The sequence below is a fragment of the Stegostoma tigrinum genome, chromosome 11 (genome assembly GCF_030684315.1).
Source record: "Stegostoma tigrinum isolate sSteTig4 chromosome 11, sSteTig4.hap1, whole genome shotgun sequence".
Taxonomy (NCBI): domain Eukaryota; kingdom Metazoa; phylum Chordata; class Chondrichthyes; order Orectolobiformes; family Stegostomatidae; genus Stegostoma; species Stegostoma tigrinum.
In genome coordinates this window covers 17,654,599-17,667,792 of record NC_081364.1, presented here as the reverse complement: position 1 = coordinate 17,667,792, position 13,194 = coordinate 17,654,599, and the positions used below count along the sequence as shown (strand labels likewise).

The window sequence follows — 13,194 nt, the reverse complement described above, 5'->3', positions numbered from 1 at the left end:
TCACTCCTGCCGTTATAGAGTCAGTCATGCAGCACGAAAACAGACCCTTTGGTCCAACCAGTCCATGCTGACCAAGTTTCCCAAACTAAACTATTCCCTTTTATTTGCATTTGGCCCATATCTCTCCCAATCTATTCATGTACCTGTCTTTTAGATGTTGTAACTGTACCTGCATCTACCACTTCCTCCAGCAGTTCATTCCACATAAAACCACCTTCGATGTCAAAAAGTTGCCCCTCAGGTCCTTTCTAAATCCTCTCACCTTAAAAATATGCCTGCTCGTTTTGAACTCTCCTGCCTTAGGGGAAAGACGCTTGCTATTCAGCTCACCTATGCCCCTCATGATGTTATAAACCCCTATATGAGATCACCCCAAAAAATGTCCCGGCTATCCAACCTCCCCTTACAACTCAAACCCTCCATTCCCAATAATATCCTTCTAAATATTTTCTCCAATTTAGTAGGATCCTTCCTATATCCATCTCCTGCTGAATATATGCTATTGGCTGAACTCTGCTGTAAACTCTGGAAATCCCCTGTCCTCCCTCCCCACCTCTTTCCTCCCTTGTAATGTTCATTAAAAGCTGACCTTACTGCAGGATATTGCACATCTGACCCAATATCTTTCTGTGTGGCTCACTATCAGGTTTTGTTTGATAACGTTGCTTTAGGACAAGACTGTATGTTGAAGGTAGTCCTGACAGACAAGCTGTTGAGATTTCTGTGACCTGCCTACTTAGGTGGATGCTTTGAGCTATTCTACCACGGGGCATGTGCATTTGCAAGGCAAGGCAAAGTTTGAGGATTCTCTGGCATCTGCAGTTCCTATTATCTCTAGAATAAACGCTTACTGACTTGGTTTTTTTTGCTGAAACCCCTTCTGTTGGCTGCAAAGTACACAACAAGTTGCAGTAAGTGCACATTTGGGTTGTAAGTGGCTTGTGTCTGGAGAACGCGTGCCCCGAGCAGCTACTGTAACAGGAGCATAGCTTTTTGTGAACTGCCCTAATGGCATCTGGAGAATGTGCGTTCCACCTGAATGTATTAGTGCAGATAGTGGTTTTGTGAATCTGAAGGGCCGTCAGTTTCTTATTGATTCTCACAAAAAAACACACTTGCATCTTTTTAAAGCAGCAAGATAAATGCATGTTTAAAAAAATCCACAAGGGTTTCCTTGGGGGATCAATTGCATAATATGAGAGAGGCAATTTTGAACTTGTCTATTCTTTTATTGCAGGTTCTGTTTTGGCTTGCATGCCTCTTGCCTTATTCTTATGACTTCAGACTCATGCTTTGAAGGTGACCCAGTTTACAGGTCTTTCAGCTCTTTTTTTCTCTGCTGAAGATTTTCTTTCTGAGACTTACTTGCTTTTGTGGTTTAGGAAGCTAATTAAGCTCTGCATTCCTTGTTGTGTAGGATCAGGTTGGTCACATTGTGAATGAGTGAGTCATTCACAGCTGTCGGCCTTTGACCTTGCTGATCATCCGTAACTTAGCAACTTGCTGGCTTCCTGACTTAGACACCGTGATGCTGGAGCTGTGGAGATGGAGGTGAGCATATGTGTTCATCAGTGATCAGCAATTCTCTGACTGAGTATATTGTGTGGCATCCTTGTTGCTGCCATATGCCACCTGCATGTTGCTGTGTTTGTACAAAATATCAGGTTCTTCTGTGTAAAATGCCTTGCAAGTTTTTAATTCTGGCACTCTTCTTTTGAAGAGGGTTGGCCCTGCAATACAGTATTGTCACAGAATCTTAGCCATGCAGTTACCTGTGGTGGAAACTAAATAACAATTATAAAACTGCTGTCCTTTGAGCACCATCGAAGCTTACTGCAGGTTCAGCTTTGAGCTAGACAGCTTTTAAAAGTCACCAATGCTTCTGTCCCCATCTTATCTGAATTGTCTCTGGGTGAGAGATTAGCTTCAGAGAAGCAGATCTGTTCTGCCTCGTCCCACTACAGAACAAAGGAATTAAAATGCAAAATGTAGTAGTAGCCTCACGGACCCAGTGTCTAACTGTTAGAGATGTGCTTGTTGACTTTTTTAATATGTTTACTCTTTTGGATATGAATGACGCTAGTAAGATCAGTTTTAATAGCTGATCCTGATATTTAACCTTAGCTGGGTTGTTTTCTAGGCCATTCCAGAAGACAGTGGGTCTTCGATGCGAAATGTTGTCATCAACTGAGTGTTGCAAACTGGCATGTGGAAACGTCCCGGATTACATGTTAAGGGATGTACTGAAGCTAGAAGCAGCTCCACAGAGGTGCACACTAGGGCACAGATGCTGTTTCTGGGCTAACAGCAGTGGTACACTAAGGGACACCTTGGCTGTGTTCCTCAAAAGGAATATAGACGCTGGACATTGTAATGAGGCACCTCGGAGAGGGGTATCGAGAAAAGTTTATTTCTCTTGCACTTTCTGACATTTTCAACATGAAATGTTTTGTCCTTGCTCTGTGTGCTTTACACAAAATGTGTGGTCTAAACATTAAGATATCATCATTGATGAACCCAAGGGTGCAACATTGTGTGCGAAAACAAGTTGAATTTTGAATTCCATAAATTCTAAGTGGAAGATAGTGTGTAAAATGTGCTGTATAAATTTCTTGAATACAGCAATGACGTTGACTTTGGACTGGTGTTAGGTACAATTCAGACAGGAAGATGACAGGCTCCTTTCACGAAAGGGACAGTTTCACGGCCATTATGAACTTTCTAGTTTCAAGATGGCCTCAAAACATTCTCAAGTGGCCCTAATTTAAGCTTTCATTCTCTGAGTTATTCATCCAGACCTTTTGGATTACCAGACCTTTTCATGTAACCACTGTGATGTTCCCTGTTTTTTCTCATACAACACAGAGTAGCTATCACCATTATAGTAGGCATCAAACAGGTTCACTCAGATGACCTTGTCCAACAGCTGTAGCCATTTTTGTTGTTCACACAGCACTGTGGATGTCCTCACATCACATGGACTGCAGTAGTTCAAGGAGGCAGCTCATCGCTCCCTCCCTAATTAGGTATGAATAAGTGCTGACCTCACTACGGCAGTACCCACATCCCACAGAGGAGTCAATTTCTGAAAAGTAAGAAAGTTTGAGTCTGCTTTTGCTCACCTGTGGCCATCTCTTGATTTGACTTTAGGTGCAGAATAACGTAAAGGATCCAATGGCAGTCTAATGTGGAAAAGTTATGTAATCTTGGCCATTTTGTTTTCCTTAGCCAACAGCTAACACAGATTACCTGGCTGTGATCGCTTGGTGTTCGTGAAACCTTTCTGATGCTCTTGACGGTTGTGATATTCCATTGTCGACAGGGCCCTCAACCAGGTCTGACCTATCTCCCGCACTTCCGCCCTCACCTCTTCTCTTCCCTCCGGCAACAGTGACCGGGTTCCCCTTATCCTCACCTACTCTCCCACCAGCATCCACATTCAGAAGATCAACAGACACCGTTTTCCACCACCTCCAGTGAGATGCCATCACCAGACAAAGACATTCCCTTCCCCTCCTTTGTCCTCCTCCTGCAGGGACCGTTCCCTCCAGGACACCCTGATCCACACATCCTTCACCCCCAACGCCTCCTGACAGCCCCACGGCACCTTTCCCTGTAACCGGCGAAGGTGCAGCACCTGCCCACTTACCTCCTCCCTCCCCAGCATCGAAAGGCTGAAACATCATCTAGGGGAAGCAACACCACCTGCACTTGCCAGAATCCAGTCCACTGCATTTGCTGCTCGCAATGTGGTCTCCTGTACGTTGGGGAAACGAAGTGTAGACTTGGTGACCACTTCATAGAACATCTACGTTCTGCTCGCAGAAAAGATCTTGAACTATTTGTTGCCTGTCACTTCAATGTACCATCCTGCTCCTTGGCCAATTTCTTTGTCTCTGGCTTGTTGCAATGTTCCAGTGAAGCCCAACGCAAGCTGGAGGAACAGCACCTCATTTTCCACCTGAGGACCCTACAGCCCTCCGGACTCAATATTGAGTTCGATAATTTTAAGGTCTAAACTCCCCCATGTCCCAGCCCCCAACCCCACACACCAGGCCTTGTTGCCACATAGCCTGCCATTACACACTCCCTATTGTTGGCCACTGACAGTCCCCATTAACAACTATTCACCCTCCCAGCCTGATCGTTAGCAACTCCTTTGACTGTGCGACTGCCTTTCTCTCTCTTTGGGCTCTATCCTATCATTTACTCCCTACCCCACCCATCTCCTTACTTTCTGCATATAAACTGATGCTTTCCCAGCCACCATCAGTTCTGCGGAAGGCTCACCGGACCCGAAACGTTAACTCTGGTTTCTCCTCCACAGATGCTGCCAGACCTGCTGAGCTTTTTGAGCAACTTTTGTTTTTGTTCCTGATTTACAGCATCCACAGTTCTTTCGGTTTTTATTTGCTTGTGACATTCCATTTGGCTGCCACCTTTTCCTGCATCACAGCAATGCTGAGTCAGTGAAATGCTGTTGGAGGTGTGGAGGTTGTGAAAAGCACAATTTAAATCTGAGACTTGCCTGATTTAAATGTGCACACTTTAATCTTGTAGGCATAGGACAAGTAAGACAGATGGGTCTTCCCCCTGTTGACTGCTGTCTATAGCATGGATGTCTAACAGAACTGGCTGCCAGTTGCAGTAACTGCTGGTTTAGGGGAACAAGTTTTATGTCACAAATCTGCCTTTTACTGTTTATTTTCCCGTTTACTGTTCTGTTTAAGAACAGTTAGAAGTGGCACGGTGGCTTGGCGTTAGTATTGCTGCCCATAGTGCCAGTGACCCAGGTTCAATTCCATCCTCATTCTCCCCATGACTGCATGAGTTTCCTCTGGGTGCTCCAGTTTCCTCCTGCAGTCCAAAGATGTGCAGTTAGGTGGATTGGTCTAGCTTAATTACCCCATAGTGTTTTAAAGATATACAGGGATAGGAGAGTTCATAGGAATGAGTGGTGGGTCTGTGTGGGATGCTCTTCAGAGAGTCAGTGTATGCTTGATGGGCCAAATGACCTGCTTTCACACTGGATTCTGTAATTCTATGAAATTTGACAGCAGTGCATGGAGCAAGTGGAGTGCCTGTTATTTTAAGAGTAGCTGACTCTGGTTAGGTGTATAACAAAAATTGAGATTGCTGGAAAACTCAGTAGGACTGGCAGCATCTGTAGAGAGAAATCAGAGTTAACGTTTCAGGCCAGGTGGCCCTTCCTCAGAACTGGACCCTCAGAACGGATGCTGCCAGACCTGCTGAGCTTTTCTAGTAATCTCTCTATTTTTGTTTCTGATTTTCGGCATCCGTAGTTCTTTCAGATTTTTATCTGGTTAGGTGTGTTCTTGAATGTTTTCAGGAACCTGCTACTCCCAACCCCCTTCCCTAATATGTTTGCAAGTAATAAACAAAAGGGATCGAGGAAATTAAACATGCAATTTTAAAAAATTGATAATGGGTCATATTTTACAGCCAGTACGAAGAACCTATCAACATTCTCTGTTATTGTAGATTGTGTCAACAACTTTGGGCAACCACACAGGCCCAGCTAATAGCAGGAGCCAAAAAGACACTAAATGTGTTGTCCTACTCCTCCAGAGGCTGCTCACTATAAGATCATGCTCGGGGTCTCGGCATGCAATGACATTGAATAGTGTGCAGTTGCTGTGTTTACAGAATACCTCATAAACTTGCCAGAGAAACTCAGGACTTGCCCATTTCACAGTAACAGATTTTTTTTTCCAAACTGATGTGATAAGTCTACTCGTGAATAACCTCTCTGGCACTGAAAATAAGCTTGCAAATACTTATGTTTTAAGTTTGAATGTATTTGCATTAGTCACTATTTCCAAGTCGAGGTATTGTTTATGAATAACCATCCCTAGCAAGTTCCAGGGCAGAATCCTACTGAAAAGTTTCAGGCATGTGCCCGTTTAACAAATGACGCTTGCTGCTTTCTTCTGTGTTGCTCACCGCGTTGTTCAGGAGGTGAATTTTGAATTCCTGGAGATTTTAAGAAAATGCTGGAGGCTTGGCAACCCTTTATTACAAGAGTCAGGGTGAGTTTCCTCTTCATGTTCAGTGTGCGACTGTAGCTGAAGCTGGGAGAATTGCAAGTTTCAGCTAGGATTTGTCAATCATGAAGGGTCTGTATTGGCAGAGGGTGTGCTCAATACAGGGTAAAGTTATCTTTTTTAGGTCTGAATAGAGGTAACCTTGTTTTTTTTGGGTAACTTGCTTTATCTAGCTTGGGAACATTGTGGGTCCTCAGGGAATAGCATCAAAGCTAAATCCAGAGCATTGCTTTGACAACAACAGCTTATAATATATATTTAAGAGTTTTAAGTCAAAAAGGATACTTGCAAATTTCTGCACAATGGTAAGGTAAGTAAGGGAGGAAGGGCATTCAGCATGAAAGTGAGAAGTTTGGGCAGGGGAAACTCAGCAGCACTCTTGGAGAAAGGGAAGGTATCAAAGTGTTTGGTAGGTAGGGGCATGGTGGAGATTGAGGAATAGGTTCCAGAGGCGAGTGAATGGCTCTGCCATGGAGGTTGGAGATGGATCTCTGGGTGGATCCTGTGATTGTGAAAGTGATTTGATTGTGTTCTATTTTCTGAATGAAAGGGTGGTGTCATTACATTTGCCATCTCTGAAATAATTTGCCTATTGTTATTTAGCGGCAGAATGTCATCCCCCCTTCCTCACTAGCAGGCCTTTTTCAGTCTGTTTTTCCATCAAACCAGATCATGGCCGATCTATATTTTGGGCCATACGTCAATCTCGATCCCTTGCCTTGGAGTTTTTCCTTTGCCTGTCAAGGATATTGTTAGTTCCAGTTTAGAAATTTTCCAGTTGAGCCCCCAGCCTGAAGATCTTTGTCATTATGGGGGGAAAGAAAGTCCCAGATATCCTCTTTTTCTAGTTAATAATGCATTGTTTGTGTTTTTGTTTTTTGTCCCCCAACCCCCGCTGTTACAGCACGTTGATCATGCGGTCTGGGAACGTCTTCCTTGCCATCGTTTTTCTAAGCATCTGCCATGGGGACCAGTACAAATCCTTCAGCAGGCCGGGAGTGAAGTTCGAGCACCTGACTGTTGACCCACAGACGGGAAACGTGTATGTCGGAGCCGTGAACTTCCTGTTCCAGCTGACCCCCGAGCTGTCCGACCTGGTTGTGCAGCCCACGGGGCCGCAGAGTGACAGCAAGGACTGCCTGCCGCCAGTCAACCCCAGTGACTGCCCCCACGCGAGGATGACCGACAACCACAACAAGCTCCTGCTGACCAACCCCTACGGCAAAGAGCTGATCACCTGCGGCAGCTTGTTTCAGGGGATCTGTGAGAAAAGGAGTCTGGGAAACATCAGCCGGGTTTCGTTCCGTCCAGAGCGCCCGGTCGATACACAGTACGTCGCCGCCAATGACCCCAATGTCACAACGGTCGGCTTGGTTGGCCTCTCCAAAGGCAAGATGGCCGTCCTGTTTGTGGGCCGTGGTTATACCAGCAAAGGTGCTGGTGGGATCCCGCCGATCACCACCCGCAATTTGGAATTACAAAATCCACAGGGTCTGGAATCCCACCCTATTTTCTCCTACGAGGACACGGCTAAATTAGCAGTGGCCGGAAGGCTTTCCGAGTACAACCACCATTTTGTCAAATCTTTTATTTATCAGTTATCCGTGTATTTCCTGTTCTACCGGAGGGACCTGAAGTCCCCATCCAGGGAATACAAAACCTACGTGTCGCGGATCTGCTTGGGAGACATGCACTATTACTCGTACGTGGAGGTGCCCCTTGTTTGTCAGACTGCTGGGAAGAGCTACAATTTACTCCAAGCGGCCTATGTAAGCCGACCAGGGAAGGGCCTGGCCGAGGGCGTTCTTAAAACTAATGGGGAGGTCCTGTTCGCCACTTTCGCTGTTGGCCAGACGGCCACGGCAAAGGCAACAGAAGAATCAGCGCTTTGCATTTACACGATGAGCCAGATTGACCAGATGATCAACCGAACCAGGGACCTGTGTTACACCAATTTTGGGAAAATGGAGGACAAGAGTGAGGCAGCCTACATCGAGTATGAAGTCAAATCCAGCTGTAGCGGATTAACTTCAGTGAGTCTTTTCATAATTCTAAACATTAATGTTTCACAGTATCAATAAAGGAAGTTCTGTAGTAATCGCACCTGCTTGAGGAAAGGAATTGCTGTTCTGCCCAGGCCAGCAAATCCACCAATTTGTAGCTTGACCTGTCACTTTAAGGAGGTTAAAAATGTGTAAAAGAGGTTTTAAAAGAGGAAATATCCATCCCGGTTGCTTCAACAACTTGGTCTGGGAAGTTTGAGAGCGTCCCATTTACAGGCACTGAAATGGCACTCTGTTTTTGATGCAGTAGCTCTATAAAACCCATCTATTTTGTAATGACACTCTCGAAATTGTGGAAGTTTAAAAGACATTTTTAAATGTGCCTGTTGTGCAGCTGTATATCATTTAATATGCTTGACACTTTTGAGTGAACAACAAAGGTGCATGAAATTTTCAGGATGGAGTTTAAAATGATTTCAAATGTAGCTTTTGGAATGAAAGTTTAAACTTACTGGCTGAAGCAGTTCCCAGTTAGTTGTTTAAAGAGAAAAATGGGCAAAAATGTAAAATGTTCCAAAGAGTGCAGAAATTGCTTTAGGTTGAATGGGACGTACAATGGCATTTCTACAGACATGCCGCAATTCTGTTGCTGAAAAATCTTACACTTATTATATTTCCAATCTATGTGTAAATGATACAGGTTTCTGTGTGTGTGTGTGTGTGTGTGTGTGTGTGTGTGTGTTGTTGTTTTTTATTCTATTCCGTGCTCCTAGCTGTAGACTCTGGTTCTTTTCCTTGTTAACGTGTTTGCACCCAGGCTTAACTAATCTGGCACAGTGAGCACCAATAATAAACAATACAGTACTTTTATCATCATTATAGGAGTGCAATGAGGGAGGGTCACCGGACCCGAAACGTTAACTCTATTTTCTCCTCCACAGATGCTGCCAGACCTGCTTAGCTTTTCCAGCAACTTTGTTTTTGTTCCTGATTTACAGCATCCGCAGTTCTTTCGGTTTTTAAACTTTTACAATGCCTACCACCTTTATGGCAACATCTTGGGTACAAGTTCTTGGATACAGCTGAGGAATAAGAGTCTTTGCATTATTTCGTGTGGGGAAAAATAAGTTTTTAAAAATTGGTAAATATTAAAGGTTTATCATTACAATAAGGTAGGATATTTAAATTGACTCAGTGCAGGGCCTCCATGCATGGCCTGAATGAACATGGCAGATACCAGTCTAACAGCCATGCCTGTTCCGCTCTAAGCCCCTTTCTGCTCCATACTGGCATTTAGCTGCTCTAAAGTAGGTGGCAGAATTGCTTCCTCACACCAGTCTCTGCCCAGGGCTCGCTGCCGGTGTGCTGCTGCAGGGTTTCTTCCCTGCGCTGCTCTGGGTTTGAAGACCAGGCCCTGTGCGCTGTTTGTGGTGTTCTGGGGCTCACAGGGTGTGCTTGCAGGTCCCAGACTACAAGGCCGCTCGGCCTGTGCACATTCCACTATGGGACAAAGAGTATTATATTGTATTGTTCTTTATATAGGTATTAGACTGCTAAAAGCTGAATTCCAGAGGTGAGGTGAGAATGGCAGCCTTTTACACCAGGCTGCATCTGACGGAGTGTGGCATCAAAGAGCCCTAGCAAAACTGCAATCACTGCTGCCAGTGAGCATTGGTGAAGGGAATGGATGTTTGTGGATGTGGTACCAATCATGCTGTGCTCATCTAAACAAGTGGAGGGAGTATTCCAATGAACTCCTGACTTGTGTCTTGTGGGCTGGCTTTGGGGAGACAAGATGTGAGTTACTTGTGACGGGATATCTAGCCTCTGACCTGTTTTAGCCTGAATATTTTTATTTCTAGTCAATGATAACACCCAGAATGTTGTTAGTGGGAGATTCAGTGACAGGAATGTTTTTGAATGTCCAGAGACCGTGGTTCGTTCCTCTTGTGTTGGAGGCGCTAATTGTGTGGTGTGTGTAGGGTGAATATTTCTTGTTGCTTTGGTTCTACATGTTCAATTGTTTCCTTAATGACCTTCCTTCTACCTTAAGGTGAGAAGAAAGGATGTTCACTGCTGATTGCACCATTTGTAACTCCTCAGATACTAAAGCTGTCCCCTACGAATGTAGCAAGACCTGTACAATATCAGGGCTAACAAGTGTTCAGTTGCCTGCTTGTTTGACACCAGATCAACAAATACCCCCTCCATTCGCCGATGCTTAGCAACAGCAGGGTGTACCATCTACACTGCAAAAGTTCATTAAAGGCAGCATTTCCAAACCCACAACCACTACTGTTGAGAAGGACAAGGGCAACAGATACATGGGAACACCAATGACTGCAAATTCCCTTCCGTGGCACTCAGTCCTCATGTACAAGGTGATCACCTCTGCCATCTGAAATTTCTCTTACCGTCTTTACTCTCAGCCTGAATAACTGGGCATATTTTCTGTGTTTACCAAAGCTGTTTTTTATTTTGGTTTTTCTCCTCAATCCTCCATAAGGTTAATCGAGCCTATCCCAATCCGTGGTGTTTTGAATAGCCTGTAGCCTTGAGGTTGTCACCTCTGCTGAATTGGATCAGCAAAACGCTGGATTTATCTGTCCATTATTGCCACCAACGCTGTCCCCGTTGGTTAGCCACCCTGGCCATGAGACCAAAATGGAGCTCGTTGGAAAAACTAAAAAGATAAGTGTATTTGTGTAGCGTTCTTCATCAGCCCCAAGTGTTCATGCAGCTAGGAAGAACTTCTGAAGTGTACTGATTGCTGCTCATTCCTGTCACTGAACAAAAGTTAAGACCAAAGAAAGCATTAAAGTTGCACAAATCTGAAATTGTTAGTTCAAAACTTGCTTAAATGTTAACTGGTAATCAAATTCATTCTTCTTGTGCAGCGTATAAAGTAGCATTTCCAGTCTTGCCTTGCTCTAGAGTGCATGGTCATGGCGAGTAGGGAATGGGGAGCGGCCAGCATGATAACTGTCCTCCACTCCCACTAACCCCCAATGACCACACACCCCTCTTCCCCAGTCTACTCCCAAGTTAGCCAAGTCCTGGCACTGAGGTGGAAATGTTACATCATTTCTCAAGGTAGTTTCATTCTCCCTCCCAGGAAGTCTCTGCACCATCAATTTGGTGTATTGAATGTGAGTATACTTTTCTAATCAACCCGCTCAGATGTTATTATGCACTTCTGGAGCAGGTGGGACTTGAATCCAGATTTCTTGGTCTGATACATGGAAGTTGACTGACCTATAAGCGGATATGAGCCCAATTTAAAAGAGACTAGGAGGTGAAATGAAGCCTGCAACAGTGGTTTTGTCAGTTGCATTCATTGTCAATGGACCTAACAAATTGGATTATAAACCAGCACTATGTGAACTTGTAATGAGTAGGCTGAGCAACAATGATGGCTGCTGTGTTGCCAAGTTTGGATTGCGAGAGTGATAGAAAGCAAGACATGGCTTGAGGAGTTAGTCCTTTGGGGCTTCTGGAGTGTGTGTGCATGTGTGCGTGCGTGTGTAGAAATCTGAAGAGACTGGCTTGGAGAGACATTAATCGAGCTTTACAGGGGCAGTTCAGATATATACACCCCCATAAGGTGAATCAAGTTTCTTTAGCAGCAGGGCAAATGAGCCGTTCCATTTGGTTTTGCTGCTTAACCTTCCCTCGTTTTTAACTGATCCAGATCTCTTGGCATGTTTCTGGCTTCTGGATGCTTGTCTGAATTGCTGACCAGATTCTCTAATGAATTAGTTAATGGAGTAGGGGGAACCTTTTTGCTTTGTCTTGTCATGCACAACAGGGGACAGAGATTTATCAAATTACCTGGTTAGTGGCAACACTTAGTTCCTGTTCCACGGTCTGCTGTAGAAGCAAGGAGTCGGCAGCTTGAGTGCCTTTTGGTGACCCGTCTCTCACCTGGGATCGTTTTCTTGGTACAAGTCAACAATGAGAGAGGAATGCTTCGTTGCAGCATTAACCAAGCCATTAAAGCCAGTGTAAGTAAATATTTCCCAAATTTATAAAGAGAAAAGGAATGGACTGAAGCACTTGGAATTAGATCAAAGGAGCAGATGGTAAAAGGACTGATTTTTTTTGAGCTAAAAGGAGAAGAGAGGCTTTATGTTAGGAATTTTAAAAATGGTGAATGGTTGGATGTTTGCTTAAACTGATGCCTCTTCATTTATTTATAAGTACAGTGTTTGTGCTGAAGCAGTTCAGCCCCCGCTCGGGCAAGACAGCAAAACCATGTAATTAAACCAGCCCGAAGATTCCATGTTCTGACAGCCTCCTGTAATTGTTAGCATTGCCAACAGCTGAGCATGTCTCCTTGAAGACTGGATTTGGCCTGAAATCAGCAAGGCTTTTAAATTGGTAAGTGCAGAAATGCACAAAGTAATTGGCACACTTTAACATATGCTCAATAGCACTGCTCTAATTGGCGCCTATAGTCATCAAAAATCGTTTACTCAATTGAGGTGAACCTGACACTCTGGAAATTGTGCAATAAAAGTATGCACAGCATCGTGCATTGGTAACTCATTGCAGGAAGCCAATGCAATGGATGCAGTATGAAAATCCATTTCTTTACAAGTCAGCTCTTAAAAGCCACTGTAAAGCAGACTGCGTTTAACTTTTTGACTCGTTCAGCCTTTAAGTAATTGATTCTGTTTTTGTTCCTCTTTGCCTGGTCTTGCCATAGGACACTCTTAATGCATACCCATGTGGTTATGACCACACGCCCAGCCCAATGGCCAGCTGTATTCCGATAGAGGCAGCTCTCGTACTCAAGGTTGCGCAGGGGCGCCTGGTAGCGGTGGCTGTGACTGTGGAAATGGAGCATACCATCGCCTTCGTGGGAGATGCCAAGGGCCATCTCCATAAGGTAAGAGCAGGAATGTTGTCTCGGATCAGGTGAAACCATATGCATGCAGGCTAGAAAGATTTAGACATTTGGCTCGTCATAGCTCTGAATAATATCAACAGCTGTTAGAACTGGTGTGCAGCTGTCAGCTGAGAGGGCTATCTCCTTGTGTAAAACAAGGCAGTTGCTTTTTTTTAATATAGCACTGTCATGTCTGTAGCATCATCCTTAATTCCACCACAGCTGATCAGAAATA

At 44.5% G+C, this 13,194-nt stretch overlaps 1 protein-coding gene across 5 annotated transcripts in view; it reads left to right on the top strand.

Moving 5' to 3' along the window:
- Window positions 1–13,194, top strand: part of plxnb1b (plexin b1b) — a 245,154-nt gene that overhangs the window by 140,485 nt on the left and 91,475 nt on the right. For 4 of the 5 annotated variants that reach the window (XM_059649799.1, XM_059649798.1, XM_059649801.1 and 1 more), the window contains 2 exons: window positions 6,970–8,098; window positions 12,777–12,959. In XM_059649799.1, coding sequence (XP_059505782.1) covers window positions 6,980–8,098; window positions 12,777–12,959 — 1,302 coding nt within the window. In that variant the 5' untranslated portion in view covers window positions 6,970–6,979. Of the gene's footprint in view, window positions 1–1,440; window positions 1,552–6,969; window positions 8,099–12,776; window positions 12,960–13,194 lie in introns of those variants that run through there. The other variant, XM_059649796.1, reaches the window with a different exon arrangement.